This window comes from Pseudopipra pipra, chromosome W (assembly GCF_036250125.1).
Source record: "Pseudopipra pipra isolate bDixPip1 chromosome W, bDixPip1.hap1, whole genome shotgun sequence".
NCBI lineage: Eukaryota > Metazoa > Chordata > Aves > Passeriformes > Pipridae > Pseudopipra > Pseudopipra pipra.
Genome location: NC_087580.1, coordinates 27,542,521 through 27,570,200, shown reverse-complemented (window position 1 = coordinate 27,570,200; position 27,680 = coordinate 27,542,521). Strand labels below are relative to the sequence as shown.

Genomic DNA, 27,680 nt, shown 5'->3' with positions numbered 1-27,680 from the left:
GGCTGGGCACTTACAGCTTTTCCTCTCTTCCCCACCACGGGCTCTCCTTCCTCAGCAGCACCTCTGCCTTGCACTTATTCTCAGCCTCACCTCAGGGACAGCTCTGGGCTCACCTCCAAGCCACTTCTCAGCCTCACCTCAGGGCCTGGGCTCAAGGACAGGAACCTGCAGGGAGGGGACATCAGGTGCAAGCTCAGGGCTGCCTGCTTGCACTGGCCTCTGGGCTTCTTTCTCCTTCTACAACCAGCCCACAACCTAGCCTGCTTTTCTAACACCACACATTTACACACTAACCTTGGAGATAGATATGGACAGACATCTCTATCACCCTGGGGATAGAGCCTCAAGCATGTGCTGCCATAGGAATGGGAATCACAGAATCACAGAATCAGCCACATTGGAAAAGACCTCTGGGGCCATCAAGTCCAACCCTGGATCCAACCCCGCCGTGCTTCCCAGACCATGGCACTGAGGCCACATCCACTCTCACCTTCAACACCTCCAGGGACGCTGACTCCACCCCCTCCCTGCCCAGACCATTCCAAGGCCTGATTACTCTCTCGGCAAAAAATTGCTTCCTAATATCCAACCTAAACCTCCCCTGGCACAGCTCAAGACCCAGCCCTCTTGTCCTACTGCTGCTTCCTGGCACAACAGCCCCACCCCCACCTGGCTCCAGCCTCCTGGCAGGGACTTGCAGACAGTCAGGAGGTCTCCCCTGAGCCTCCTCTTCTCCAGCCTCAACACCCCCAGCTCCCTCAGCCTCTCCTCACACCACTTGTGCTCCACTCCCTTCCCCAGCCTCGCTGCTCTTCTCTGCTCCTGCTCCAGCCCCTCCAGGGCCTTCCTCAACTCAGGGGCCCAGAGCTGGACACAGCACTCCAGGGGTGGCCTCACCAGTGCTCAGTCCAGCCCAACAAGCACTTCCCTGCTCCTGCTGACACACTCTTCCTCACACAGGCCACCAGCCATTGGCCCTCTTGGCCACCTGGCCACACTCTGCCTCCTCTTCAGCTTCCTGTCCATCCACACTCCCAGCTCCCTTTCTGCCTGCCTGCTCTCCAGACACTCTGGCCCCAGCCCGGGGGGCTGACGGGGCTTCTTGTGGCCAAAGGGCAGGACCCGGCCCTTGGCCTGCTGGAACCTCATCCCCTTGCAATCAGCCCATGGATCCAGCTGGGCCAGGTCCCTCTGCAGAGCCCTCCTGCCTTCCAGCACATCAACACACCCCCAGCTTGGTGTCAGCTGCACATTTGCTGATGAAATGCCTGGTTCTGCAGCAGCTGCAGATGCTCAAGGGGCAGCAGGACCAAGTCAGGGGCCGGGGGGGACCTGGGGGGCTTTGGGGTGTGGGAGGGTCTTGGGGGAGCTGGGGAGGGGCTTTGGGGATTGGGGGTACAAACCAGCACAGACCAGGACAGACCAGTACCTCCTCACTGCTCCCCAGATTTCTCCTGGAGCTGGGCCACGTTGTCCTGGGACACCTGAGCCCCCCCCAGTGCCCTCCCAGTACAGCCCAGTGCCCCCAGTACAGCCACTGTGTTCCTGTCCCAGGGTGCTGGGTGATCTTTCTTTGGGGGGGTTGGAAGGGATTTGAGGTGGGGACTGGGGGAGAATTGGGGGGATCTGGGGGGGGCGGTTGGATGGGGATTTGGGGGATTTTGAGGGGCTTTGGGTGAATTTGGGGGAGTTAAAAGGGTCTTGGGGGCATTGGGGGATCAAAAGTATCTTAGGGGAAGGAGATTAAACGAAAAAAAGGGGAGTTGGGGGACATTTGAGGGGGTTAATGGGGCCTAGAAGGGGAGAGGAGGGGCTGCACCAAGAGCAGGTGAGTCCTGAGACCCCCCCTCGTGTCCCTAAGACCCTTTCGGTGTCCCCAGTTCCCCCCTTGGCATCCCCAATTCCACTGTCCTCAAACCCCTCCCCACTGTCCCCAAACCCCATCCTTGATGTCCCCAACCCTCCATCTCACTCCAGGAGCACCCCCTGGACCCTCTGACCAAAAACACTCCTCCCCCACTCACAGAAAGGCCAAGGGCATCTGGGGACATGTTGGGGACAACTGGGGGGCTTTGGGGGGGCTTTGGGGGGCACTGGGTCATTACTGGGGGATACTGGGACACACTGGGGGAAACCAGGGGGCACTGGGAGGGACTGGGGGGTTACTGGGGGATTACCAGGACACACGAGGAGACACTGGGAGGTTACTGGGCCATACTGGGGGTTACTGGGTGCTCGCTGGAGGATCACTGGGCCATCCTGGGGGGCAGTGGGAGGTCACTGGGACACACTGGATGGTCACTGAGGGGGTTACTGGGCTATACTGAAGGTCACTGGGATATACTGGGGCACTGAGATCCCCTTACCCAGATGTGGTACATCCCCCTCCCCAGATTTTTGGGGGCACCAACAGGACCCCTCCCCTGGGAGCTGGGGGACCCCCTGAACCCCACTTCTGGGCTTTAGGGGACCCCTGGGCCCCTCTGTCTTTAGGGTCTCTGTGTGCTGAGTTTTGGGAGTCTCTGAGGCTCAGGGGGGGAATTGGGATCCTCTTTCCCTGGAGTCGGTCCACCGACATAGAGACCCTATAAAATCTCCTCAAAACCCCTGAAATTCCCTCAGAAATCCACCTCTGGACCCATCCAAACCTCATCAAGGACCCCTACAAATCCCCTCAGAGACCTAATTCCCCCTACCAAGACCCCCTAAACCCTCTCAGTAACCTGTAAAACCCACCTGGGCCCCCCCAGGCCCTTTCAGAGACCCCAAAAACTCCCTCAGAGACCCTCAAAACCGTCTGGGACTCCCGAAATCCCCCTAGAAACCTCCAAAACTGCTTCAAAGACACCCCCCCCCCCCCCCCCAGAAAGCCCCCCAGGACCTCCCAATTCCCTCGGAGACTCCAAAACTCCCTCGGGGATTCCCAAACCCCTTCAGGGACCTTCAACCTCCCCCCTAAGTCCCCTCAAGACACCAAACCCCTTCAGAGACCCCCCCAAAACCTCCTCAGGGACCCTTAAAAGCCCCTAAGGGACCCCAAAACTACAGAACAGCAGAAGAGCTTTCTGTAAAGGAAGGGAGCAAAGATTCTGAGAAGGAGGAGACCAAGGAAAAACTGAAGCAAAGCAATAAAATCATCCTGGCCCTTGCAGTTTTTTCCTGACCTTTTTCTCACTTTTCCTTTTCTTAGGATTCTTTTTTTGGTTGGGTGGTTTTGAATTTTTTTCTCCGAGGGACTTTCCCGGCAATCGAATCACCCTTCCGGGTTCTTGGGAGGCCTCCGGGCCCCACGGCCCCCGAGAGAGTCCTCCGAACCTTCGAACCCCCCGCGCTAAACCCTCCCGAGCCCTGCAGCCTTTCCCCCCACAGCCGCGCTCCCCGCAGCCCCCGAGGGGATCCCCAGACCCCGCTCTCCCGCACCCCCCGCCGGCACTCAGAGCTCACCGACCGACCCGCCGCCATCACCGATTCCCGGCAGCCAACGCGGCAGGGGCGGGGGCGGGGCTGCGGGGGCGTGGCCGCGCGCTGATTGGCTGCGGCGGCGTTCTCTGAACGCGGTGCGCGCGCAGCCGGGACTCGGTGATGGCGGCGGGGCCTGCGGTTCGCTCTGAGTGCTGTGAGTCCCCCCGGGGGGGCTCGGGAGGGTTTAGCGGGGGGGTTCGGGGATAACCGAGGAGGTTTTGAGGGGTCCCTGAGGGAGTTCGGTGTCCTGAGGGGACTCAGGGCGTGGTTGAAGGTTCCTGAAGGGGTTTGGGGGTCTCTGAGGGGGTTTTGGTTTCTGAGGAGATTTGGGGGGTGCCAGGTGGGGTTTAGGGGTCTCTGAGGAGGTTTGGAGGTCCTGGTGGGACCTTTTAGGCAGTTTTTGGGGTCTCTAGGGGGTTTACGGGGTCTTAGACAGTTTTGAGGGTCTCTGACGGGGATTGGGGGGTCCCTAAAGGGGACTGGGGGGTCCCAGGTGGGTTTTGCGGGTCACTGAGAGGGTTTGGAGGGTGCTGGGGAGGGATGAGGTCTCTGAGGGCATTTGAGGGGACCTTGAGAAGGTTTTGATGTGTCGAGGGGGGGCTTTCAGGGGTTTTGAGGGCATTTTGAGGGGTCCCCTAAAGCCCAGCAGTGGGTCCAGGGGGTCCCCCAGCCCCAAAAAGAAGAGGTCCTAGGAATGGCCCCCAAAATCCGGGGGGGGGGAAATGTACCACATCCGGGTAAGGGGATCCCTAGACCCCAGTATATCCCAGTGACTTTCCAGTGACCCCTTCAGTGACCACCCAGTGTGTCCCAGTGACCTCCCACTGCCCCCCAGGATGACCCAGTGATCCTCCAGTGAGCACCCAGTAACCCCCAGTATGGCCCAGTAACCTGCCAGTGTCTTCCCGTGTGTCCTGGTAATTTCCCAATAACCCCCCAGTCCCTCCCAGTGCCTCCTGGTTCCCCCCAGTGTGTCCCAGTATCCCCCAGTAATCACCCAGGGCCCTGCAATACCCCCCAACTGTCCCCAGTGTTTCCCCAGATGCCCTTGGTCTTTCTGTGAGTGTGTGTGGGGGTGTTTTTGTGGTCAGAGGGTCCAGGGGGGGCTCCTGGGGTGAGATGGAGGGTTGGGGACATCAGGGATGGGGTTTGGGGACAGTGGGGAGGGGTTTATGGGCAGTGGAATTGGGGGTGCCTAGGGGGGAATTAGGGCTATGGGAAGTCCCTGGGAACATTGGAGACACCAGGGGGGCCTCGGGGTGTGAAGGGAGGAACTGGGACACCAAGAAGGTCTTGGGGACACCGGGGGGGGGGTCTCAAGAGTCACCTGCTCTGGTGCAGCCCCTCCTCTGCCCTCCCAGGCCTCATTAACCTCCCCCAAATGTCTCCTAACCTCCATTTTCCCTTTAATCCCCTCCCCCCATAAGTACCTCTGACCCCCCAATGTCCCCAAGACTTCTTTTAACTTCCCTAAAGGCACTCAAAACCCCCAAATCCCCATCTAAACTCCTCAGATCCCCCCAAATCTCCCACAACCCCCCCTCAAATCACTTCCAACCCTCCTAAAGAGGGATCACTCACACCCTGGGACAGGAACACAGTGGGCTGTACTGGGGGCACTGGGCTGTACTGGGAGGGCACTGGGGGGGCTCAGGTGTCCCACAACAAGGTGGCCCAGCTCCAGGAGAGATCTGGGGAGCAGTGAGGAGGTACTGGTCTGTACTGGTCTGTGCTGGTCTGTCCTGGTCTTTACCCCCAATCCCCAAAGCCCCTCCCCAGCTCCCCCAAGACCCTCCCACACCCCAAAGCCCCCCATGCCCCCCCATGCCCCTGACTTGGTCCTGCTGCCCCTTGAGCATCTGCAGCTCCTGCAGAACCAGGCATTTCTTTGCTCCCCACAGGGTCGTTCCCACACCCAGAATGGAATCTGGAGGCAGCAGGATGTGCACAGGGCTCCCATTTCCTACAGTGCAAAGGGGCTGCAGGGAATGATTCCCCTGCTCTTGCAAATCTGCCAAAACCTGCAGGGCACAGAAGGGGGAGCTTCAGGAATTTACTGGCCTTGGGAGTGGAGCTCACAGGGTATTGAGAGGAACATATCCCTCAAATACAATCTCTCTGCATGCACAATATCTGTCTGGACAGACAGATAAAGCAATAATCAGATATATTCTGTGTCATATATATGGCACACATTCTATAGAATCCATCCTTAGGTGTTGTATGATAGATCTATAAGATATTACACATAATAAGCAATAATAAGGCAAGTGTCCTCCTTAGGGACACCCCCTCCCAAAACTACTGGCTGGGTTTGTTCCCTGGGGGTCTCTGCAGCAGCAAGCACAGCCCCACACTGACTGCTCTGGGCTGTGCAGGCATTTGTTCTTCTGCCTGTCTCACACACACACAAAACAGTCTGGTGTAGTGCTGCCCTCAGGAAACACCCTGAGCCTTGGTCCAGCTAAAGCCATGGAATTTGTCTTTGTTTCCCTTGGGTTCAGGGTCAGGCTGTGCCTGTGTCCAGCCCAGAGGCTCAGAAAAGCATTTCTCCCATCCCACTGCAATCTGCTGCTGCAGACAGGACCCAGGCACTGGTGGCACTGGGAGTGAACAGCAGAGTGTTTCCAGGGGCTCTCTGAAGGAACACAAGTGTCCAAAGAAACCAGCAAAGGTGGTTTAGTTCCAAACCGGTTTCTTCATTTCCTCCTCCCGATTTCCCTGAAGGACACCGACAGGGGCCATGGACACTGACAGGGATCACAGAGTTTGTTCCTTGGCCATACAGCTCCTGCTGTTTGGTAGCACAGGAGAGGTTAATTAGAGCCCGGGCTCCAATCCCAGGGTGCGCCTTGAAGACGAGCTTGAAATCAAATGACTTTCCTGCTGGAGGGTTAAATTCAGTCCCCATCACCTTTTTTTGGGCTGAATCTTCATGTTTTGGAGTATTTTTTAGCTGAATCTCAACTTTTTGCAGTTTAGGGTGGCGAGGGTCTTCTTGCTATTTCTGAGGGTTTTTTTCCTGAATCTTGGTGGTTTTGGTTTTTTTGGGCTGAATCTTGGTGTTTTGGAGGTTTTTATGGTCACAGGATGCCTGGTGAGTTCTAGAGATGGACTTGGGCAGGAGGAACCCCCAAGCCAACGCGCTCACCCCTTGTTTTCCCCCCCATCAGGATTTGTCCTTCCCAAAGCTTGGGCGGATGGAGGAGGAGGCTGCGAGGAAGAGGAAGATGCCTTGGGCCCCCCAGGCAGGTGAGGAGGAAGTCAGTGTCCCTTTGGGTGGGTGTTGTGCTGGCTCTGTCAGCCGAGCATGGCCCCGGCTGCAGGACAACCCCGCTGGCGCCGCCGTCCTGCCGGGGCCGGAGTTGGGGGGATGTCCTTGGCCTTCCCTGTGGGCCGGAGGCAAATCCCCTGCCTGTCCTTCTTGCTTCCTGCCCCAGGCCCCGAGCTGAGGACGGAGAGCCCGGAGGACAAATCCCCCCGTGAGACCCTGGTGGGAGAGGCCGTTTTGAAGGGCTCCACGGCGCAGGAAGGCAGCGGGGAGGAAAAGGGCCGGAGATCCCCGTGCAGGAGGGGCTCCAAAGCCATCCCAGGGTGCTCTGAGGAGGAAAGAGCCAGCCTGTGCCGGGAAGGTGGCCGGAGCTTGAGGGGGAGCTCTGACCTGGTGGTCCCTGAGCAGCCTCCCAGCAGGGAGAAACCCTTCCAGTGCTTGGAATGTGGGAAGAACTTCAGCAGGAGCAACAACCTCCTCACCCACCAGCACATCCACACTGGGGAATGTCCTTACACGTGTAGGAAATGTGGGAAGAGTTTTAGGCGGAACTCCAACCTGATCCGACACCAGCGCATCCACACTGGAGAACGGCCCTACAAGTGCTTGGAATGTGGGAAGAGCTTCAGGCAGAGGTCTACTCTGATCCAACACCATCGCATCCACAGTGGAGAATGGCCCTACACGTGTGGGGGGTGTGGGAAGAGCTTCAGGAGCAACTCTGGTCTTATCCGACACCAGCGCATCCACACTGGAGAACAGCCGTACCTGTGTGGGGAGTGTGGGAAGAGCTTCAGGGAAATCTCTGATCTCCTCACCCACCAGCGCATTCACACTGGGGAACGGCCCTACACGTGTGGGGAATGTGGGAAGAGCTTCAGGAAGAGGTCCCACCTCCTCACCCACCAGCTCCTCCACACTGGGGAACGGCCCTACAGATGCTTGGAATGTGGGGAGAGGTTTCAGACCAGCGGGAGTCTTCTTCTGCACCAGCGGACGCACACGGATGAGAGGCCCTTCCGCTGCACTGACTGTGGGAAGGGCTTCAACCGGAACTCCACCCTCGTCACCCACCGGCGCATCCACAGCGGGGAGAGGCCCTACAAGTGTGGGGAGTGTGGGAAGAGCTACACCCAGAGATCTGGCTTGACCAGACACCAACGGACCCACCTGTAAGGGAAGCCCTACCAGTGCCCCGACTGCGGGAAGAGCTTTGGCTGCTGCTTCCACCCCGAATGAAGCCCCTGATGGTTGAGGCAACCCCTGGAGTCCAGTGACTGTCAGTGCATCCCTTTTGACCACAAAAGGCCAGTCTCCTTTCCCAGGGGCAGCTTCTTCCAACAGAACCTTTCTTGGGAGGTGTGGAGATTCCTGCCTTGGCTGGGGAGACCTTCCAGGTCTCTCCTGGAGGTTGAGAGCAGAGATCTCCCCATGAGCGTTGATCTGGGGGAGTTCCATCCATCTCTAACTAAGAATTCTTGCTTTTGTGCCAGCTTGAGTAGAATTGCTTCAACAATTGCTTTACTGTAGAGCACTGTCCTATCTTATCCTGTACTCCTGGTAGTTTTAGTGTTTCTATTGTGCAGTAAATAATTTTGATGAAGATCTTTTGTCTGTTCATTTGTAACCCTAAATAAATTGATTTCTCTCAATAGATCTTATTTTCCATCATTGAAACCTGTGGGACAAAAGTGGTTCAGTCAAACCTCTCCAAGTCCTCTAAACTTAAAATGTTGGCAAGATTCAAGGCTGATATTGGATCCAGGAGCCCCCAGCACCCCACAGTAAATTGGGAGCTCAGATGAACCACTCCGTTTTTGAAAACCTGGCGCCCAAAGACCCCCATGGGACCGTCGGACCCACCATATTCCCCCCCCTTTTCCACCCTTCTCCCTCTTCCTTCCACTTTTCCATGGTCCCCTCAATCCCCAGACCAACTAGGATCACTTTTGGGGTCCCAATCCCTACTTCTTTCCTTCCTCTTTTACCCGTTCCATATCATCCCCCACTCCCCAACCCCCTCATGCTCAGTTTGGGGGTCCCACCCTCCCCTCTCCCCACTCTTCTGACCTCTCTTACCCTTTTCCATCATCCCCCAAACCTCGAGCCCTTCCCCCCCACACCTTTGGGAGGTCCCACTCTCCTTCCACTCAGTTTGGGGTCCCACCACCCCTTTATCCCCTCTGATCCCCCTTTTCCCACTGACTGCCCCCTTCCCGCCACCTGCTCACCCGAGAGCTCCTCTCCCACAGCCGGGGGGACTCTCAGCACCACCAATGCCCAGAGAAGTCCCCCCAGAAAATGGGTTGGGTGGGATCCTGGGTGGGCTTTGAGTGTGTTTGGGGGTCCTTGAGAGGCCGTGGGGATGTTTTGGCGGGGTCCCAGCACCTTTTGGGGTGAGCTGGGTGCTGTATTGAGGGGCAGGTGCCCTCCCAAAGCTCCCCTAGAGCAGGTTGACACGAGGGGACAGTGAGGGGTCCACATTCCCGATCCATCCCGGGGCCGCTTCTGCCCTTCCCAAACTCGGCTCCTCCCTCCGGGTCACCCCACGCCTCCCCCCCCAACTACCCCCGAATAACCAGGACTGGGGAGAACTGGGAAGCTTTACTGGGATCACTTGGAGCAGCTGGGCAGATGCAGAGTGACAGCAGGGGAGGGGAGGGAGACACACGACCCCCCCAAAATCCTCATGGGGATGGGGAGGGGGTCCAGGCTGGGCCCGAGGCCCCGGGGAGGGGCTGCGGCCGCCGCCGGCTCAGGAGCTCTGTGGGGAGAGAAAAGGGGGTGACACTGGGGTGGGGGGTCCCCAGGAGGGCACAGACGCTCTGGGGGGACACACGACCCCCTGGGACCCCCCTCACCTTCTGGCGCAGGTAGAAGCCGAGCCCCAGCGCCAGGGAGACGAAGGCCAAGAGGAAGCCCCCGGCCCCTCCTTGGCAGCAATTGCTCAGGCTGATGGAGCCCGGCAGGGCCGGGGCCGCCGGCGGTGTCCGATCCCGGCAGGAAGCGGGGAGGGCCCGGCGGGGTCTGATAGAAATAAATCAAGGCAGATCTCTCTCTTTCTTTTACTGCCCAAGCAGTGACCATCAAGAGCTGTCCCTGCTTCACAGCAGAAGCTCCACACACTTCAACAAAGTCTGTGGAAGAATCTGCTCTATGAAAGTTGGCCCTGGGCTTTTATGCTTATCCACTGATGGATCTCCAGTCACATATTCCCAGGCCAGTGAGCAGCTGATCTGTCAAACTCTGCTTCCAAAAGCAGGATGTGTGTTGGAAGGTTGGGGAACCAGGTTGGGTTTGGCACAATTCAACACTAAACCAACCCCTTGGCACCAGCAGCAACTCACACAGAGAGTTTGCAGTGCTTGCATTCTCCCATCAGATTCTTTTCCAGGCCGAACATCCTGCTACAAGGGGTCTGTTACCACCCACCCCAGAAAGGGGGGGGTAACCCAGGTTCTTATTAATAAATCCCTTGGGGTGGATTAGAGTGAAAAGAGACCGAATAATTGGTGTTTGAAAACATATAAGTAGGGCTTATTTCAGAACAGTTTTGTTTCAAAGGTAAACAGGTATGTTGCCATTTTGGGTGTTATCAGCTCTATCTCTCATCTACAGCAATGTGGCATAAAGAGAACCTTTAGGGAAAATGCATAAGGGAGAGAAAGGAAAGATAGGATAAGGGTGAGGGAGAGTAAGGGAAAGCAAAGCTGAGAGTGGAAAGATGTCTACAGTCACCGCCCACGGGGTCCAGCGATGGAACTTGGGAGTTGCAGCTTCCATGTCTGTGAGTTGAAGTGGTGGCCTTGATCCGTTGGGGGTGGGGGAGGGAAGCCCCCACACTCCAAGAAGTTATGAGTTATTATATCCATGGATGGTGTCCCAGGCCATGCCATGAACCCCCAACATCTCCTGGGCCTGCGCAGAGTTCCCATGAGGGGCCTGGGAAAAGGGTTTTTCCTGCCTTTCAGGATTGGCAGAGGGGGGATGGGCTTTGATGGGCCATCAGAGGTCTAATGCAAAAGTCCAGCAGAAACCTGCAAGAGTCCCTTGGCAATCCTAGAATGCATAAATCATGAGCTGTTTCAGTCTCTGACACCACCCCGTAATTTATGCATTCAATAATTTCTCTTCTTTGGTCGTTCACTGTGAATCTTCTTTGTGGGCGGTGCCTTTTGTGTAGTGGACAGAAAGAGAGAAGAGTAAAGAAAAGGAAGAGATAGCACAAATCTTTTCCCAATGCAATGCAATTCCCTCCAAAAAAACCAAACCTTACAGTAAAATAGTAAGCATATGGGACATAACATGATCCCAATAGCTACAATCAAATTTCCTAACATTAACAAAGTTACAAACATCAGGATTTAATACTGACACAAATCTAATTTTCATTAGCCACTGTCTCCACCCCGTGAGTAATCAGGGTATCCTCTAATGCGTGTTGGGTATGAGGGATTCCATAGTAATGTGTCTGTTAGAGGGGCCAATGTGTCTTGAAATTGGACCTGAAATTACACATCAGTTCTTCTGCAAATGCATTGAGTTACTTGGGAGTTGGTAAAAGGCTTTCTTATATTCTCTTCAGGTAACACTTTCTTTTGTTTTGTCCAGATTTAGTTTTATTTGTTAATATTTTGAGAAATTTAGCCAAATGTAAAATTTGATGCCTTCCGAGGCAGAGGATTAATGCATCTAATACATATTTGTATGATTCCAAATATGCATAAATTCTTGTACCAACTCCCAGGCTAAATTTGGTGGAGTTTCAATTGATTGAGACAGAATTATACATATCTAAAAGCTTCTCCCAAGCCAATTTGTTTTTCAATAAAAAGACAAAATAAACTTGGCAAAAATTAAAGTAGCAATACATGAAATGGCTTGTCTTACACAATCTTACCAGTGAGTTGCTCATGATAAAAACACCAATAAGTCAACAATTATTAATAAGCTGATAATACAAGCAATTTGGGGAGTAGAGGAGACACACGATGTTTGTGGTAAACTTTTACATATTGCAAAACTCCTGAGACAAAAATACACACAGACTTGCATATCACAAAGTTATTAAGATAAAAACACAAACACATGCAAACAACCAGCGCTGCAAAGAACAGTAGAACTCTCCAGTCCTGTTGCTGCTTCGTTTTCTCATGGCATACTTTTAAACTGATAACAGAAGCAGTTGTGGGGGCAGTTATCTCTTCTGCCCATTGCAGCAATTGAAAGCTTTATTGCTCTCACGCAGTTTGACCTCATCTGCTGGCAGGTTCCTGCAAAAAGAGGAAATCTGGGCCGCTATGGACCCATTATTAAAAAGAAGGAATTATCTATTTATCCCACTATTTTTCTTATCTGGCATGATGCCACTAGAGTAGCAATAATGGAGAAGTCTGGAATGTTTTCTTCAAAAAACAAATAAACCCAGAGCATTTACACCTCAGCATCTTTATTTGCTCTAGGGTGGCCAAGGTGTCAGAGGGAATACACACTGCTACTTCTTCTGTGGGAATTTGAAGTCAATGTGTCAAACTGTGGGGTTTATTAATTGAGACAGAGAAGTAGATATGTTTCTGAATGTTAGTTCTTTCTCTGTGTCCATTCAATCCCACACACCTCAAGCCCTGCACTCACACAATATATTGGGTTCCTGTGGTCGACCCCACGCACTTGGCACGGGTGCGCTCCGGGCGCGGCGGCGGCGGGCGAGGACCAAAAGCTCGCCTGCCTCTGATCAAGGGCTCAAAGCCCCGCCCCGAGCTCATGAATATGCAGCAGGGCAGGACATTTGCATCCCATGGGACGGCCCATTGGTGGGGCAGCGGCCAATCAGGCGCCAGGGGCGTGGGGGTGGCAGGCATCGTACCTGTCACATCACAGCTCCCTTATGACATCAAATCCTCCCTGTGACATCACATCCTTCCTGTGACGTGACATCTTTCCTGTCACTTTACATCTCGCCTATGACATCACATCCTTCCTGTGAAATCACACCTCTCCTGTGATATCATATAATCCCTGTGACATCACATCCTTCCCATGACATCACACCTCCTCTATGATGTCCCAACTATAATATGACATCACATCTCCCCTGTGACATCAAATCTTTCCTGTGACATAGCATCTTTCTTGTGACATCATATCCTCCTCTGTGACATCACATCTCCCGTATGACATCACACCTCTCCTGTGATATTGTATCATCCCTGTGACATCACATCCTTCCTGTGACATAACATCTCCTCTATGATGTCATGTCCATCATATGACATCACAGCTCTCCTGTGATATCATATAATACCTGTGATGTCACATCCCTCCTGTGACATCACATCATCCCTGTGACATCACATCTCTCGTATGATGTCACATCCATCATATGACATCACATCCTTTATGTGACATCACATCTCCCCTATGATGTCACATCCTTCCTGTGACATCACACCTGCTCTGTGACATCTCATCCTTCCTGTGACATCATGTCCTCCCATGTGACATCACATCTCCCCTATGACATCACGCCTTTCCTATGATGTCACAACCATCATATTACATCACACCTCTCCTGTGATATCATATCATCCCTGTGATGTCACGTCCTCACCTGTGACGTCAAATCCTCCCACTGACATCATATTTCCTCTATGACATCACATCCTTCCACTGGCATCACATCTCCCCTATGACATCACAACCATGATATGACATCATATCCTTCCTGTGACATCACATCTCCCCTATGATGTCACATCCATCATATGACATCACAACTACCCTGTGATATCATATAATCCCTCTGACATCACATCTCCCCTATGACATCACATCTCCCCTGTGACATCACATCCAGTGACATCCAGATCCATCCCAACGTTGGGGGTGTGTCTGAGACAGGCAGAACCACAAATGCCTGCACAGCCCAGAGCAGTCAGTGTGGGGCTGTGCTTGCTGCTGCAGAGACCCCCAGGGAACAAACCCAGGCAGGGGGGGTTGTGTGTGTCCCTAAGGAGGACACTTGCCTGATTATTGCTTATTAGTTGTAATATCTTATAGATCTATCACACAACACCTAAGGATGGATTCTATAGAATATGTGCCACAGATATTTGGGTTGGGTGTGGCTGAGCTGCAGTTAAGTTCCCCACAGCAGCCATCCCAGGGCTGGGCTTGGCATTGGCAGCTGGAAGGGTGTTGAGAACACCCCAGTGTTTTGGCCACTGCTGAGCACAGCACCAACACTGGGACATTCCTTCCTTAGCTGAAGGCAAGGGAGCAGGAGGGGGGCATTCATTGTCTAATGGCTGCCTGCTAAGGAACTGTCCCGCGGACCCAAGCCCTGCTCCTCGGGAGTGGCTGCTCCTGGGAAGCAGAGAACAAACCCTGCTGTCTTTTGCTTCTGCGTGCGCAAGCATCACTTTGCTTTTTGCTTCAAACAAACTGACTTATCTCAATCCACGAGTTGTTTTTTTTTTCTCCACCTTGTACTCTCCCCTGTCCCGCTGGGAAGGTTCTGACCACCACATCCCCCACAAGTCACAGAATCATGGAACGGTTTGGGTGGGAAGGGACCTTAAAGACCAACTTGTTCCAACCCCCTGACACTACACCACGTTGTTCTGAGACCCATCCAGCCTGCCCTTGAACACTTCCAGGGATGGGGCAGCCATAACTCCTCTGAGCAATCTGTGCCAGGATCTCACCACCCTCACAGTCAAGAATTTCTTTCTAATATCCCATCTAACCCTTTGCTCTGTCAGTGTGAAGCCATTCCCCCTTGTCCTGTCACTCCAGGCCCTTGTAAATAGTCTCTCTCCATCTTTCTTGTTGGCTCCTTCAGGCACTGCAAGGCCACAATAAGGTTACCCTGGAGCCTTCTCTTTTCCAGTCTGAACAATCCCAATTCTCTCAGCCTTTCCTCACAGCAGAGCTGCTCCATCCCTCTGATCCTCTTGTTGCTCCCCTCTGCACTCGCTCCAACAGGTCCATGTCCTTCCTGTGCTGGAGCCCAGAGCTGGAGGCAGCTCTGCAGGGGTGACAACATTACAGCCCTGTGTGTTCCAGCAAGGACACTGTGGAACCTCCTGGAGTAAAGGGGCCATTGTGACACTGTAGGGCCTTCTGGAGCCAAAGGAACCCTGGGACACTGTGGAATCTCATGGAACCAAGGGTTCATTGTGCCATGAAGGGCCTCAGGGAACCAAGGGAGCCCTGAGACATTTCAGGACCTCATAGAATCAGGGGCCACTGTGACACTGAGGAACCTTGGGGACTCAAAAGCCACTGTGACACTGCAGGGCCTCATGAAACCAAAGGAACCCTGAGACTTTTCAGAACCTCATGGAATCAAGGGGCCACTGTGGCACTGCAGGGTCCCATGGAACCAAAGGATTCCTGGGACACTGTGGAATCTCATGGAACCAAGGGGCCACTGTGATATGTGGGGCCTCCTAAAACCAAAGGAGTTCTGAGACATTTTGCAAACCCATGGAATCAAGGGTCCATTATCACACTGCAGAGCCTTACGAAGCCAAATGGACCCTGTGACTCTGTGGAACCTCGTGGAATCCAGTAGCCATTCCCACACTGTAAAACCTCATGGATACTCTCAGGTTCCCATTATGAAAATTCAGCTGCCCAAATTCAGCTGCAAAGGAGACCATGTGCCAAAATCAGCAGTCCAGCTTTGATTTAACAGTAAATAGGAGACAGAGAAAGAAACAGAAAGAGAGAAGAAGAGAGTGGTGGGAAGCCAGTGAGAGAGAGACAGAGATGAATTAAATGTATCACACCATGGAGATCCCTGAGGCTCCCACCGGTCCTTCTTCACCCTGCTCTGCTCGGTGGAGGGTCCCCAAGTTGTGCTTCTGGGCTATCACTTTTATACAGCCCAAGCCCTGGGTATTCAGGGGGGTAGATGCTGTTCCCACAGCTTGGGCTGGCACGTCTACAAGGACTTGCTTCCTTTCCCACAGCTTGCCACGGTGGGAGTTTTGCCCAGTGTGCTTCCAGTCTGCAGGTGGGAATCTTTGTCTGGATGGGTTCCCCAGACCTGCCTTACCAGCCCTGGCTTCCTGTTGGGGCTGTCTGCTCTTTCCCACACTCTGCACAGTGCAATTCTGTCCTGGGGGCTACTTCCAAAGCTTCACCTCCCTTTAGGCCTTGGAATTAAAGGCTTTCCTGTTTGCCACCAGTGCTTATGTGTTGTGGTGCCTTATGGGATTTTCCTTCTTTGACAGTGTTTTGAGACAGTTCATTGTGCCCTTCAAGTCCTTACATGTGCACACACACACACACCACTCTCACCAGTGTCTGGCCCTCCAAAGAACACAAACCCTGATGATTTGTAGCTCCCACTCCAGTGGTTGGTACTTGGACCTCCCTCCGTACCCAGAGCTCAGAGCTCCCTTGTGCCAGAAAGTTTAAAGAGATTGTGCCTCATTCTGCCAAGACAACCCTTGGAAAAAAGGGTCCCTCTGTGTTTCCTGGGATAAGAGCACTCTATTGTCATCTTCCAAAACCTTGGAGAGGTCCCAGAGATCTCCCAGGAGGGAATTTGGGGCCTCAAGCACATGACCCGTATATAGAGGCTGAGGACTCAGGGGTCAGGGGTGCAAAGATTGAGGACAGTAGAGGAGTAGCCTGAGAGGTCTGGAAGGGGGGTTTCAGAGCTGGTGGAGCTTTTCTTCCTGTCAGAAAACAGCCTAAGAAAGAACTAGTGCCACCAAGGGCAGCTGGGGTGGCCTAGACTGGTGACAAGAAGTCAGAAATTTCCCTCTGAAGTCAGTGTTGTGGTGCAATATGTCACAAAGAAGGAGTCTGGATGAGCCCAAGGCTTTGTGTGTGCAGGAAGAGCCAGGGAGGACGCAGAGATGTCAGTGCAGGAAGGTGCCAGCCAGGTGGGGCAGCCGGGGGGATGACGACAGCCTGCAGGGAAAGGGGCAGGGCATGGACACCGTAGGACAGCCTGGGCTGGAGAGGAGACAGGGATGGGGAGAAGCTGAAAGGCCCTGACACAGCCACCTTCTGCAGGCCTTTGGCCATGGCTGCTGTCTGTGCCCCTGATGCCAGGAGGAGGGGAGTGGCCCTTGCAGCCCTGGGGCCTCATGGCCTCCTTGTCCCTGCTCAGCAGCCTGGCAGGTGCCACCCCATGGTCCTGCCCTTGGCATTGCACATCCCACATCCCAGTGCCCCAGGAAGAGCCCTGAGGAATGAGGCAGGGACAGAATCTGCCTTCCCAGGGGCTGGAGGTCAGACCGTGGCCCGTTGGATTAAGGAAACAAGTCAAGGTTTCTTCAGCATCAGAGCCACCTTTCCCTTGCTTGTCCATCCTTGTCATCACTGTCTGCAGATTTCTGCTCTAACTGGAACCCAGGGACACGTTCTCAGTTGTGTCCCTCAGTGAGACTCATTAGCACTACAAGAAACTTCAGTGTTTCAATCTCATTTTGACTTCTTGAGAAGTTGTTTGAACTTCCTCTCAGGGACTGAGTCTCATGTAAACAACATCAAACCCCCTGAGGGTCATGAAATGCCTGGGGCTGTTGCTGTGCTGCTGAGCTGGGCCTGGCTCCTGGCACACAGGGAGCTCCTGGCAAGCAAGAAGAGCTTCAAAGAGACAGCTCTGCTGGTGAGCAGCTCCTCTGCACAGCCCAGCAGGGCTGAGGGCACTGCCTGCAGCACCAAGGGCAGGGGAGTGAGACAGAGAGAAGTTAAAGGCTGTCAGATGTAGAATGATGCTGAGACCTCACTGGGGGAGAATTTTAACAGATCTTGGCACAGGAAGTCTGTTCATGCAGGGCAATGGGACTGCAGCTTTTGGAGGCATCTGGGAAAGCTGGCACTGCCCACCAACTACAGATTCTGTAAGTGCAACTCTGAGAGTATCTGGAGTGTAGAGGAGGAGGAGATGTTCAGAGCTTCAGCTCCTCTCAGAATATTTCCAAGACAAAGATTTTTATAAGGCTAAGGAAATTTCCTGAGATTGTGTTTCCAGTTTCCTACTCTTGAGGAATGGCAGGAATAAATCATTAAGAAAGTATTAATTTTGACAAGTCCCCGAGACATCTGAACTGTGAGTGCTCAGTAGGTCTGTCTGAGCTTCCTAATGTGCTTTCAGCCACTGCTCTGCCTGTGGGCAGCACCAGCATCACCTCTGCTAGACCCATCAGGACTAGTCTGAGCTGTCATTTTTGCACTTGCAAATGGAATATGACCCCTACCAGTGCAGCCTGTGGTGCTGGGGAAGGAGCTGAGTCTGCTTAAATCAAATGCTATCATAAGGACACTTGGCTGTCTCCCTGAGGTTTCCTTCCAAGCTGAATTTCCCTCCAGGTTGGAAACCTGTCCCTTAACATCTCCTTGTTATGTGAAACCCCTGTACAGAAGCACAGTGATGCTACAACAGTGAAAATGCTGTTGAGTAGGGACCCAGCACTGGAGCTGAAGGAAGATCTCCTAGGAAATCAAAAGGCTGTCTGTGTGTGCCCTGGGGAGTGTCTGTAGAATACAGCTTTGACTTGGTTTAGATAAGTCCACACGAACTGGCCTCTTACTGTCTTCTTCTCCTGTGTTGGAAACAAAAACCCAGAGGCAGCAAATGTCCAACAGCAGCTCCATGCCCCAGTTCCTCCTCCTGGCATTCACAGACAGGCGGGAGCTGCAGCTCCTGCACTTCTGGCTCTTCCTGGCCATCTCCCTGGCTGCCCTCCTGGCCAACGGCCTCATCCTCAGCACCGTAGCCTGCGACCACCACCTGCACACCCCCATGGGCTTCTTCCTGCTCAACCTCTCCCTCACAGACCTGGGCTGCATCTGCACCACTGTCCCCAAAGCCATGCACAATTCCCTCCATAACACCACAACCATCTCCTACAAGGCATGTGCTGCACAGCTCTTTTTCTTTTATTTCTTCATGGCAGCAGAGTTTTCCCTCCTCACCACCATGTGCTACGACCGCTACGTTGCCATCTGCAAACCCCTGCACTATGGGACCCTCCTGGGCAGCAGAGCTTGTGCCCACATGGCAGCAGCTGCCTGGGCCACTGGATTTCTCATTGCTCTGCTGCACACAGCCAATACATTTTCCCTGCCCCTGTGCCAGGGCAATGCCCTGGGCCAGTTCTTCTGTGAAATCCCTGCCATCCACAAGCTCTCCTGCTCACACTCAGGCTACCTCAGGGAAATTGGGCTCATTGGGGTTAGTGTCTGTTTAGTGTTTGGTTGTTTCATTTTCATTGTTTTCTCCTATGTGCAGATCTTCAGGGCTGTGCTGAGGATCCCCTCTCAGCAGGGACGGCACAAAGCCTTTTCCACCTGCCTCCCTCACCTGGCTGTGGTCTCCCTGTTTGTCAGCACTGCCACATTTTCCGACCTCAAGCCTCCCTCCATCTCCTCCCCATCCCTGGACCTGGTGGTGGCAGTTCTGTACTCAGTAGTACCTCCATCACTGAACCCCCTCATCTACAGCCTCAGGAACCAGGAGCTTAAGGATGCCCTGAGAAAAATGATGACTAGATGCTTTTCAAGAGCAATAGCCTGCCTGTTTTCTTCTGCACAACAGTCATTGTGTAACCCTTTACTGGCCCAGCCTGCATTCTAAAGCTTTTGAGAGTTGTGGTGGGGGCCGCTTCCTACATTTTTTCCTCTTTAAATGTTGTTAGCACAGAAATTTATTCTTCATCTCATACCTAATTCACTCTCCCTTTGTTTTGACCCACAATTGTGTAAATGAGGGATCATTCTCTGTTTGCATTTAAAGAAAAGTTTCTGCAGCAATTTCTTTGTCAAATGTCCTGATTTTGTTATTCTGTACATAAGGAATCACAATCTCTGAGTAGAATAAAGGACTTGAATTCTTTTTTCCAGATTCTCCCTCCAACAACATCCCTGAAGCTGGAGGGCAGTGCCTGTGTGCAGAGGAGAAGGGGTAAAGAGTCCTGGTACAGGAGCACTGCCAGGGAGCAGCAGCTCTTGGCCTTCTCAGAGATGCTCTTTTTCCACTGCCTCCCTCTCCTTTCTGCTCCTTGCCCAAGGCCTGAGTGCTCTGGCAGCTCAGTCCCTGCTGGGTGTCAGTCCTGTGACCCTGGGCAGGGACAGGCCCTGGGCACTGCTGGGACAGAGCTGGGCTCCTTAACATCATTTCCATCAGGAAAGGGGATCCCCCTGGGCAGTTCCTGAAGACTTTGTTCTTTTGGAAAGGTTGGTGTAAAGAACAAGGCCAAGGAATAGACTCTCCAAAGTCTCATTGCTTTGCTTGTTTCCCCATTCAGTCCCTGCAGTGAGAGAAGCGACTCACTGGGGCACTTGAGGGCCTGAGGGCTGGTTCAGATGTTCTGTGCTGGTGGCCAGTGGCAAATGGTCTCCAAGTCACCTGCCTGGGGCTCTGCAGCTTGTGAGGGCTCTGATGGCAGGTGACTTGTCTGTAGGAACTCAGGAAGTGCAGGAGAGCACAGAGGATCTGCAGGGACAGCCTGTCCCATCCAGTCAGCAGGGAATGGAGCCCTGGAGCAGAATCCTGCCCAGGGTGGAGTCACACAGAGATAAAGTACTAAATCTTGCTGCGAAGGGGCAAACAGAGCTCTGCAACTCCAGGGGATGCAACAGGTAGAGGGAAAACTCTTGCAAGTGACTTGTGTTCCCCTCAGTGAACTTCCACAGGTCAGTCAAGGGCAGCCCCCAAAGCAATGTCCCATCTCTGGAACAAGGCAGGGCCCGTCTGAGCCCTCTCCATGGCCACACAGGAGCGTCTGTGGGAGGTGGTCAGTGGCAGGGAGCACCATCAGCTGGCTCTGCCTCCCAGCTGGAGCAGCACAGCCCAACAGAGGCCCCCATGGTCCTGGGTCCCACAGCCCCCGTGCTCTGCAGAGCAGCCCCCCCAGCTCGGGGGCTGTGGGGAGCACGGGCAAGGGGTGCAGGAAGGGCTGCTCAGGCCAGCACAGACGTGTTCCCCTGGGGAAAGGCTCTGTGGGGAGATGGGATGTGCCAGGAGAAGAGCAGGACACCCTGTGGGAGCAGAGGGGCCATGGGAAGAGGCTACCCTGTCCCTGGGGAAACGAGGGGGCAAAGCAAACTCTGGGAAACTCTCTGATCTAAGTTGTGCTGCCCAAGAACACGCTGACTCCAGAGGTGTCCAAGCGGGGCAGAGCCGGCGACTCCGGTCCGTGCGGTGGCGGGGGGGAGGCAGCGGCTCTGCTTGATTCCATGGAGTTCTGGGGAGGCACAGTGGCCCCTTGGTTCCATGAGGCTCTGAGATGTCTCAGGGTTCCTTTGGTTCCAGGAGGCCCTGCAGTGTCACATCGGCCCCTTGAGTCCATGAGGTTCCTCAATGTCACAACGGCCTCTTGATTCCATGAAATTCCACTGTGGCCCAGGGTTTCTTTGTTTCCAAGAGGCCCTGCAGTGCCATAATGGCCTCCTGACTCCATGGGTTTCTGCAGTGTCACAATGGCCCCTTTATTTCAGGAGGTTGCCCACTGTCCCTGGGTTCCTTTGGCTCCATGGGGCCCTGGAGTGTCCCAGTTGCCTCTTGATTCCAAGGGTTTCCCCAATGTCACAATGGCCCCATAATTCCATGAGGTTCTGCAGTTTCACAGTGGCTCCTTGATTCCATGAGGTTGCACCGTGTTATCACAAAGCTGAGCCCATCCTGATGAAAGTTCTGAGGAGGCTGGGAAGAACTGGGACAAAAGGAATAAGAAAATTGGGGAAGGAAAGAGGGGCTTGGCCAAGAGAGAGGAAAGATTTTGATGAGGTAAAAACAGGTTAAGGGAATGCTGAGAGTGCTGAAACACTGACTGCAAACACTCCTGATTGACCTTTATGCACTTTGCAACCTCAAGTTCTAACACCACTCAAAAGTGCTGCTCCACCCATGGAAAGGAATCCACTGTTCTACTTCCAAGCCAGAAAAAGCCCAAAACCAGAACTCCAGACTCTTATTTGTCCTCTAATGCCCCCCCCCCAATCCCAAACCTGTATTATCAGTGTGAAAAAACAAGCTTTTATCCTGACCCAGCCCAAAAAGCTCTTCCCCTGATCATGAACCAGACAGTGCCACAAACCTCCCAAAGCTCTGCGTAATCCCCACCCTGAGCTCCAAACCCCAAGCCCTGAACATTAAGCACCCCCACAGCCCTTGGGAGCAGGGCAAGGACCTGGAGAGCCCAGAGCAGGCCCAGGGGGTTGGCAGAGGAATGGGAGGTGACCTGGATCTGCTCAGCTCTGCAGTGACCCCCAGGAGAAGGGCCTGGGCTCTGGGAGGGATGTCCTGTGGCACAGGGGCTCAGGATCCAAGTTCAGAAGGCCAAGTGCACATGGCAACAGCCAGAGCTGGTGCAGACATCAGGGAGGGTCTAGAAATGCTGCTGGGAGGGGGTGGGAAAGCAGGAGGGGTGTGTGCAGCCTGCAAGGCCAGAGCAGCAGCAGGGCCAGGGCAGGACAGCCTGCAGGAGAGATGGCCAAGGGCTCTGGCAGGGCTGCAAGGCCCAAAGGCACCCAGGCCTTTGTCCCCTTGCCTCTGGCAGCTGCCTCTGCCACTCAGGCCACCACAACCAACTTGCCTGGCAGGTTCTGCCCTTGGTTTCTGCCTCGCCCCTCCCTCAGGAGCCTGGCAGGGGTTGCCCAGTTTTGGCCTTGGTTGTTCCTCCCCTTCCCATCCCAGTGCCCCCCAAACAGCCCTGAGCCAGCCGGGAGGGACAGGATCTGCTGGGCCAGGGCCTGGGGCTCAGGCCTTGGCCTTTGTGCTCCACAAAACCAAGGCAGGCTTTGCTCAGCATTGCAGGGGCCTGCCCAGAGCCTTTGTCTGCCTGCACTCCTGGCCTCCAAGGAGCTGCTCCAAGGAGTCCCTGGGGAGGCTTTGGCAGTGCCTGCCCTCAGTGGGGCCCAGCAATGCTTCAAGGCACTTGGAGTTTGGCTTCTGACTTCTTGAGCAGCTGCTTCAATCTTCTCTCAGTACCTCAGGATCATGGGCTGGGCTGCAAACACACCGTGGGGCTCATTAAAATGCAGAAATCCCTCAGGATCTCTTTGTCTTCCTTTAATTGTCTTCAAGGCAATTTCAAATCAAGTCTTCAAAATTTGTATTTTTTTTAATTCAATTATGGATATTTTTTTAGTTCAGAGAAGAGGTGATAGAGTTGTTCAAGTGATCTTGATGCTGAGTGTCTCCTCAGGAGATCCACACTGACCCTGGATGATCAACCTTGCTCCTCACCCCCCAGCCTTACCAGTTCTAACATGGCCCATCTTGGACTGACAGCTGATGCAACTCCAAACACCGTGGGGCTCATTAAAACACTGAAAAACAATTTCTTTCTCTTCCTTTAATTGTCTTCATGCCTTCAAGACTTCTAGAGCTAATTGGAGTTGTTTTGTAGTTTAGCTAAGGAGGATGACTTTAAAGTGGAAGTCATGAAAAATATATATTTTTTGATGAAAAGTATGATTTACACAGATCCTTGGGATGCAAGAGGTCAGGGCACAAAGGAATTGGATCCAAAGATAAGGGGACAAAAGACATTAGTAGCACTTAATCATTGACCAATTGAACAGTTATCAGGTGATTCAATAGCATGTGCTGTAATTTTAACAGTGACTGAATTATAGATTCACAACAACAACATTCCCACCACAGTCAATCCACACCCAGGCAGAGATGTGTGGACACATCAATATCTGAGTGTGTAAAGGTCCCTCTCCCCAATTCTTGTAGTCAAGGAAACACTTCCACAAATCCCTTTGTGCTTCCCACCCGACAAGGGTCACAGCTGGAGGAGTGTTTGTTGAGGGGGATCAGAATTGTCCTGGGCACCAGCGAGGGTCTTTGGAGTGTTGCAAACTGGAGGGTTCCCGAGCTGGGAGAGGCTGCCAGAGGTGTCCCACTGAGAGGGAGGTGCTGGGGAGCTGCCAGGGCCTCCCTCAGCCCCGCTGGTTGTGGGCTCCCAAGGTGACTGGCTTTAGTTATCTGCTGAATTTCCATCCTGGTGTCAGGAATGACTGGAGTTTCCAAACTATTTGGGAATTGTATCCAAACTCTTCTCTTTGGGTTAGGATTCAGGTAGGGAATATTCCACGGTTTTCAGGGGATGACTGATTATCCTGTGTTCCCCAGCTCTTACACCCATCCAAATCAGCTGGATGGTTTATTGACAATGTGTCCCGAGGGGCAGCACCTCCGATGCCATAGAAACCCCTCCCCCTGAATTAGGAAACCTTTGGAATTCAGGAGGTGTTCCAGTGGAGCATGAAAATGAACAGCAACTTTCCTAAAGCCCAGACCCCAGCAGAACAAAGCCAGGCCCCCTCAGTGTCAGAGCAAAGGTCCCCCATCCCTGTGTCCCTGTGGCCGCTGAGGCGGCAGCGCAGGCCCGAGGCGGTGCCGGGTCCCGGTGCAGCCGGGGCAGAGCGGCGGCTGCACGAGCGGCAACCCCGGCGGTGAGTGCGGCAGCCCCGTGGGAGCGGCGGCTCCGGGCACAGACGCCGGCGGCAGCCGCTGTGGCTCCTGGAACCGAGTGGCCATTGGGACACTGCAGGGCCTCCTGGAATCCAGGGGCCGGTGGGACACTGGGGAGCCTCTTGGAGCCAAGGGAACCCTGGGATGTTTTGGAACATCCTGAAATCAAGGGGCCATTGTGACACTGCAGGGCCTCATGGAACCAAAGGAACCCTGAGAGTTTTTGCAACCTCATGGAATCAAGGGGTCATTTTAGACAGGATGCTCTGCTCTGAAAATACCTAAAAATTGGTCAGAGATTGCAAACAATGCAAGCTCTCTGTGGTGAGTTACTGCTGGTGTCAAGGTGCTGTTTTTAATGTTGAATTATGCTAAACCCAAAATGCTTCTTGAAACTTCAAACACACATCCTGCTTTCTGGAACAGGATTTGACAGATAAGCTGCTCCCTGGCCTGCAAATATGTCTGGCAGTCAAACCCTTGATAACTGTAAAAGCCCCGTCCAACTGTCATGGGGCTAATTCTTCCACAGACTTCCTTGAAGTGTGTGGAGCTTCTGCCATGAAGCAGGAAGAGCCCTTCATGGTCACTGCCCAGGGGTTAAGTGAAAGAGAGAGGACTACCCCTGTTGTTATGGGGTGAGTTACCTCAATGTCTGCTTCAGGATTGTTTCTTTTTGTTGGCTTTGATCCAATACTTTAAGAGAATTAGTTTGATAGACTGCACTGTCCTATTGTACACTATAGTACTAGGAGGTTTTTGCTTTTATACTGTGCAGGAAATAATTCTTTTTAAGGTCTTTCATCTATTCAATTGTGTGATCAATTTTCTGTTCATTTGTCATAATAAACAATTCATTTTCTAGAAATATTTCTGATTTGCCATCACTAAAACCTGCAGGACAAAGTGATTGAATTCCTCTATAATTCCTTCTATTGAAACCAAAATCTGAGCCTGAGATTGGATCCAGCCACAGCCAGGCTCCTCTCTGAGAAGAAATTTAGAAAGCAAGGGGGTCCTTTCTGCCCCTCGTAGCTCAACGAGACGGCTTCTGCCATCAACTTTGTCTAAGCCTTCCACCCCCCCAGCCCCAAGCCGTGACACAGGGGCATGTCTTGTGCATGCAGTGCAAACATGGACTCCTGAGCTGGTCATTTGATGTCCCTCCTTGGAGGGAAGAACAAGCCCAATGGCCTGGGGTGAGAGGCCAGTGCTGGGAGCGGCGCTGGCTGTGCCAGGGCACTGCTGGGTGCCCCCACCCTGAGCACTCCCACCCTTGTGCTGGTCCCTGCTGTTTTCCTCTGCAGGGCGTTGTGTTGGGCACATCCTGGAGAGCAAAGTGGAAAGCAGATTGAAGCTTTCAGGCCCTGGCCTGAGGAGATGCCCCTGCAGGATGGCAGTGCTGCTGCAGAGGTCAGCTCTGTGCCAGCAGTGCCCGTGGCTGTCCCTGCCTGCAGTCCCTGGACAGTCCTGCAGCAGGACTGGGACTGACTGCCAGAGCACTGAGGCCTCCAACAACACAGGGCTCTGCAGGACAGTGTGGAAGGGAAGGGAGAGGAGGCCAGGCAGGAGAAGGGCTGCTGCTCCCTGGCAGTGCTGCTCTGCTGGGACTCTTTTCTGGCCCAGCTCTGCACAGAGGCACTGGATCTGCAGCTGCAGAGAAGTCAGAGAGGAAAGAGGTCAGGCAAACAAGTCAAGGCAGAGTTCTTTATTTGGTATTTAAGCAGACAGTGAGTACAAGTCCCAATTTGTACAGCTTCTAGGCCAGGCTAGAAAGGCTTACACTGAATTGAAAATGGTGTTTATATATATATATATATATCTTTATATATACATTTATAAGGATTTTTTGGTGTGAACAAATTATCACAAAAGTAACACCCCTACCAGGAGCAAAAAATAGGGAAGATATGGTGGGTGTTAATGAAGCACAGAACACAACTGGCCTTTAATGAGGTCCATAACATGCAGAAGGAGAGTTTATTGCTTCTGAAAAACACCCAGTTATGAGTTTCTTCAGGGCATCCTTGAGCTCCTGGTTCCTGAGGCTGTAGATGAGGGGGTTCAGTGCTGGAGGCACCACCGAGTACAGAACTGACACAATCAGATCTAGAGATGGGGAGGAAATAGAAAGGGGCTTCAGGTGTTCAACTGTGCCAGTGCTGAGGGACAGGGAGACCACAGCCAGGTGAGGGAGACACGTGGAAAAGGCTTTGTGCCGTCCCTGTTGAGAGGGGATCCTCAGCACAGCCCTGAAGATCTGCACATAGGAGAACACAATGAAAATGAAACAACCAAACCCTAAACAGGCACTAAACACAATGAGCCCAATTTCCCTGCGGTAGCCTGAGTGTGAGCAGGAGAGCTTGAGGATGTGTGGGATTTCACAGAAGAACTGGCCCAGGGCATTGCCCTGGCACAGGGGCAGGGAAAATGTACTGGCTGTGTGCAGCAGAGAATTGAGAAAGCCAGTGGCCCAGGCAGCTGCTGCCATGTGGGCACAAGCTCTGCTGCCCAGGAGGGTCCCGTAGTGCAGGGGTTTGCAGATGGCAACGTAGCGGTCGTAGCACATGATGGTGAGGAGGGAATACTCTGCTGTGATGTAGAAGACAAAGAAAAAGAGCTGTGCAGCACATCCCTTGTAGGAGATGGTTGTGGTGTCCCAGAAGGAATTGTGCATGGCTTTGGGGACAGTGGTGCAGATGCAGCCCAGGTCTGTGAGGGAGAGGTTGAGCAGGAAGAAGCCCATGGGGGTGTGCAGGTGGTGGTCACAGGCTACGGCGCTGAGGATGAGGCCGTTGGCCAGGAGGGCAGCCAGGGAGATGGCCAGGAAGAGCCAGAAGTGCAGGAGCTGCAGCTCCCGCCTGTCTGCGAATGCCAGGAGGAGGAACTGATTGAAGGAGCTGCTGTTGCACATTTGTTGCCTCTGGATGTGGGGCACTGTTCAAGGAGGAAATAACAGTGACAAGTTAGAGCAGAACATTCTGAGAAAATTCAAAGCCTCTTTCCAACACCCCTCTTGCTGCTCCATTGGTTTTCCTTTTCTAGGAGTCTCTCCTTCAGCTCCAGGGCTGGAGCCCTGCTCGGGGTTCACTACATCTTCCATGAGGAGCAGACCCTCTGCCAACTGGCTGTGAGGGGTCAGCCCTGCTCTGCACCGGTGGGGTCATGGGCATGGTGGGCACAGAGGCCCCTCCTGGTGTTCAGCTGTGTCAGATGGAACTGCTCTCAGTGCAAAAGGGCTTGTCAGCATCTGCACTCCCAGAAGAACCAAGAGAGCAGAAGGCAGTTTCAGAAGTTTGAGTTTGTTTTTTTTAAACTCCCCTCATCTCTGCTGAGGAGTGTTCCTGAATGTCAGAACCCCTCAGCACTTCTGATGCACTCAGGGAGAACAGAGCAGGTCCTGCCAGGCAGGAGGATTGTCTGGGGCTTAGTGCAGAGTGAGGGGAGCTGGTCTGTCCCTCTCTGTTGTTCGCAACTGTCCAGGCTTTG

The 27,680-nt window shown here is 53.5% G+C and overlaps 1 protein-coding gene and 1 pseudogene across 1 annotated transcript; one reads left to right on the top strand and one right to left on the bottom strand.

Moving 5' to 3' along the window:
- Positions 1–7,978, top strand: part of LOC135404942 (zinc finger protein 850-like) — a 317,904-nt pseudogene extending 309,926 nt beyond the window's left edge.
- Positions 7,979–26,136: 18,158 nt separating this feature from the next.
- Positions 26,137–27,105, bottom strand: LOC135404941 (olfactory receptor 14J1-like). The gene has a single exon (XM_064639672.1). It carries the CDS (start codon positions 27,103–27,105, stop codon positions 26,137–26,139), a length of 969 nt encoding a protein of 322 aa, XP_064495742.1.
- Between the last annotated feature and the right edge of the window lie 575 nt (positions 27,106–27,680).

Coding starts and splice junctions, on each gene's coding strand:
- LOC135404941 (XM_064639672.1), bottom strand. CDS start 27,105: ATGTGCAACAGCAGCTCCTTCAATCAGTTCCTCCTCCTGGCATTCGCA.